The following is a 3,663-nucleotide window of genomic DNA, read 5'->3' on the forward strand; positions in this document are numbered from 1 at the left end:
TTTTGTTTCATCTCAAAAAACCAACTTTTATTTTGCATACAGCATTCAAGTTAATCTTCTATGTGTATAGGGGCAACGGGATTAAAAATTGGTCTTTCCTTCTTTGATTGTATCTTTCCATAAGTGACTTCAAAATCTTTCTTGGTACCATTCAAGCTTTCTAGATTTCCACTCTTTACATCATATCCTAGTGCGGAGAGCTTTTTAATTCGGTACTGAACAATTTGTGTTGTCAACTCCAGCACCATTGGTGTCTCTCTAATCTGTGCTACAGAAATTCCTTCCTTCAGTAGTCCTTCAAGTCTTTCTTCCAGAACTGGAACAGAATAGTAGAGAAGGGCTGGGCATTTCAGCACTAGTTCTTTTAGTTCTTGATCACTGCAATTAAAGACACTTTTGGAGAAAAGCATACTCTTCTGCATAGTAGTAGAATTAAGTTGAAAAATGAAGCCTTTAAGTTTAGACAGTAGCTGTAGAACTTCATGGTCAGTGAAGTCATTCTTCTGGAGAAATTCCAAGTTCTCCTGGATTGTGGTGGAGTTATTTAATAAAATAAATGGATTTTGGCTCAATAGTTTCAGTATCCAGATCTTCATATTTGCTCCAGAACCTCCTAAATTTAAATAATTCCTTTGTAATGTCTCTATCACGTTTTTGTTTTTCTCAACAGGATTATAAAAAATATTGGGTGCGCTTGTCAAGAACCTGGTGATTATATTATTCTTAAGTCCTAGCTCTTGAAAAAACGTTATGTTTGCCTTCTGGTTCTGGTGATATTTGGTAGTAAAAAAAGACTCTGGAAATTGCTCTATTAATTTAATCAACTGTTTTTCATTCTGGCATACTAATTGCCACAGAGCTCTTTGAGAGTTTATCTCTTCAGGGGTGCGGAGAATTGCCTCTGGGCAGCGTTCTAAAATGTTGGCTACAGCGGTTTCATCTGCTCCCATTTCTTGTAAGATCCCAGCAATTTCTTTAACATAGGCCACATCCTGGAGAAGGACCCATTCCTTCAGTCTCCGTATCTTCTTAATGTCAACTGACAAACTGTAGAGACTCTCAATGATTTTTTTATTTTCCTCTCTTGACTTTGTATCAGTTGTGTAACTGGAATGTATTAGGAAGCTTCTGCTTGCTGCTTCAGGCCGTACTGATGAAAATACCAATCCTGGGTTACAGCGCTGAGATCTTGTGGACAGAAGAGTGAATGTGTCTTTTGCAGCGTGAGCAACTCCTCTCAACATCGTGGAAGTCAGCCCTGTGGAGACAGAACAACTGTAAGAAAACACATTTAAAGAATTAGTTAATGGTCAGAATTGTTCATGTTTAGACAGAGCTGGCATAAGAAATTACTCTCACCAGTGCTTTTGTTACTAGCACAAAATCCAGCTTTCACACGAAAGCGAGGGGGGGGAAATATTTTTGAAAGGTTAATGCTCTGACAGATGTTTCACTGGAACAGGAACGTGTCTGCTACAGGCCTGATGGAGGGGCAGTGCTCTGTCCATATAAACGCTTGCAGTCATACAAGATCCAAACTGTCAGCCATTTTCTGCAGCTAACACTGTTACTACATTACAGATCATTTGCACCATATGAGAAAAATGAGTCACCCAATTTCATTTGACAGTCATCCCACTAAACTAATAAAAACAGCAGCTTAAATATCTTTCTTAACTCTTATGAAGGTATTCGCTTGAACTTCTCAAGCATCATTTGGAGTGTGACTTGTTCCTTCGTGTGTCAGAGACAGCCTCACTCAGTGCTGCTTCAGCAGCAGTTCGTAGCCTAACTTCATTTTGAAATCATCCTTATTAAGGAAAGAAAAAAATCACAGAATCCTTTATGTATGTGTTGTTCCCTAATCGAGTCTGCTGAGTTCTGAATAAGCACACTGGTATTTTGGGGGAGGGAGCAAGTACACTGTAACATTTCCAGGTGCTTGCTTGCCTCTCCCAGCACCTACTTTTCTGCAGCTGCTCTTTGCAATGACGCCTAATTTCTGCCTCCAGGTCACTTCTGTTGTTGCCAGCTGGTAGGCAGAGTCGTTGTGGAATAAGTGCTTGGCAGTACTGGAGTCCACATGGTAACCCCAGGGTAGTTGTGGGGATCCCCACGCCTCACCTTGCTCAAACTGGCTGCTGGGTATCACCAACAGCATATGCACTGTTACCTGCTCTGCAGTGGCCAAAGGAGCTGCAGCAGTCAAACAAAGATAACAATAAGTGTATCTTTAACTTCCTAGGTGGTGTTTTCATAACAACCCTTTGGAAGCACTGAGTCTGAAAGGGAGAACTGCTGATCTGTGAAATACTCGGCAAATGGCTGCTGCTGGTAACATGCTCAAATTGAAAAGAAAAAAAATACAATTTTGCACTTGACAGTTCTGTTTGGACAGTGGCTTTCACCTCTTCCTAAGTAAAAAATGCTTCAAAAAGTGTCTACATTAGCATTCTGTTAAATTACTTTGGTTGTTTTGGGTTTTGTTAGGTGAGAAATTACTGTTATGATTATGCAATGCAATCTAATCTCCTACAGAACAAACTGAGAAACCTGTTGTAGGAACAGCTATGCAAGATTCCTAAAATCTTCCTTATAGTCTGTCTTCCAAGAAAATACCTGGTTTGTTTAGAGAACTTGATAGATCCTCCATCTAGTTAAGGTAAGGTTAAGTATTTAACTTAACCTGGTTAAGTATTTTCTAGAGGTAAAATACTTCATCTCAAGAAAGTGTATCTTTGCTTTTAGGCTGCTTTTTTATGCTTCTAAAAGCTGGACTCATGCTACTACATCATAAAGTACCAGAATAATTTCCTATATGCAAGCTCATGTTATTAACAGAAGCTGTTTACTGGTATTGTTGTTTAGTATTACTTCAAATCTTGGAGGCAAAATCCAATTGCCTAATGAAGCTTCTTGTGTCGAAACCCAAGGCTGATTGTTTTGTCTTCATAAACTTTGTGACTTGAGAAGTGCTGTCCAGCAAGCCTCACCACAGAACAAGAGATTTTTCTGAACAGCCCTGAAAGCACTGGAACTGTAGGTAAGTCACAGATGTTTTGTGTGCTGACCTTTCCATGTCCTGAAAAAGTGACTTTTTCAGGGGAACACAAACTAAAGCCTCTCCTCCACAGGGAGGAGACAAAACTGCCTCTGTCTAAGCACAGAATGTAGTGACTCTAGTCAAAGTAAGTAAATCTCTGAAGGATCAAGGCTCTCTTCATTAACGCTTCAGCCCAGTTGGAAACTGCCAGCAAGTATTGTTAAAGTTGTTTGGGATGTCAGATGATACAGTACAAACTGGAAAAATAGCCAAGACTTACTTTAACTTCAATGTGCAGTCCTGCTGTTAAACAAAATTGCGTTGTGAGTAATGCAGCCACTTAAAATACAGTAATTTTTACTATTACAGAGCTTTTAAAAAATTCTTATAAATTGTGCCTTTCCACAATCTAACATGGAAATGACTGTTATGCTCACTTTAAAAAGGCTCTAAGTTTTCTGAAAATTTTTGACATCACAGTGGATCTTCTTCCCTGTTGTGAGGATCATCAGAAACACAAAATACTGTAAAAGGAAAAAAACTTTACTTGCTAAAATGCATTTGACTGGGGTACTCAGGAGCCCATGTAAGTAATCACTATGCAAAATACAAGATACAAG

At 39.1% G+C, this 3,663-nt stretch overlaps 1 protein-coding gene across 1 annotated transcript in view; it reads right to left on the bottom strand.

Moving 5' to 3' along the window:
- The window catches only part of MTERF2 (mitochondrial transcription termination factor 2), a 5,549-nt gene continuing 1,886 nt past the window's right edge, over positions 1 to 3,663 (bottom strand). The window contains exon 2 of the mRNA XM_027886631.1: positions 1 to 1,258. Within this exon, the coding sequence (XP_027742432.1) occupies positions 51 to 1,258 (1,208 nt within the window). The 3' untranslated portion in view covers positions 1 to 50. The remainder of the gene's footprint in view (positions 1,259 to 3,663) is intronic.

This window comes from Empidonax traillii, unplaced genomic scaffold, assembly GCF_003031625.1.
Source record: "Empidonax traillii isolate 1590-97213 ecotype Southwest subspecies unplaced genomic scaffold, ASM303162v1 scaffold191:size1449129, whole genome shotgun sequence".
Classification (NCBI taxonomy): Eukaryota; Metazoa; Chordata; class Aves; order Passeriformes; family Tyrannidae; genus Empidonax; species Empidonax traillii.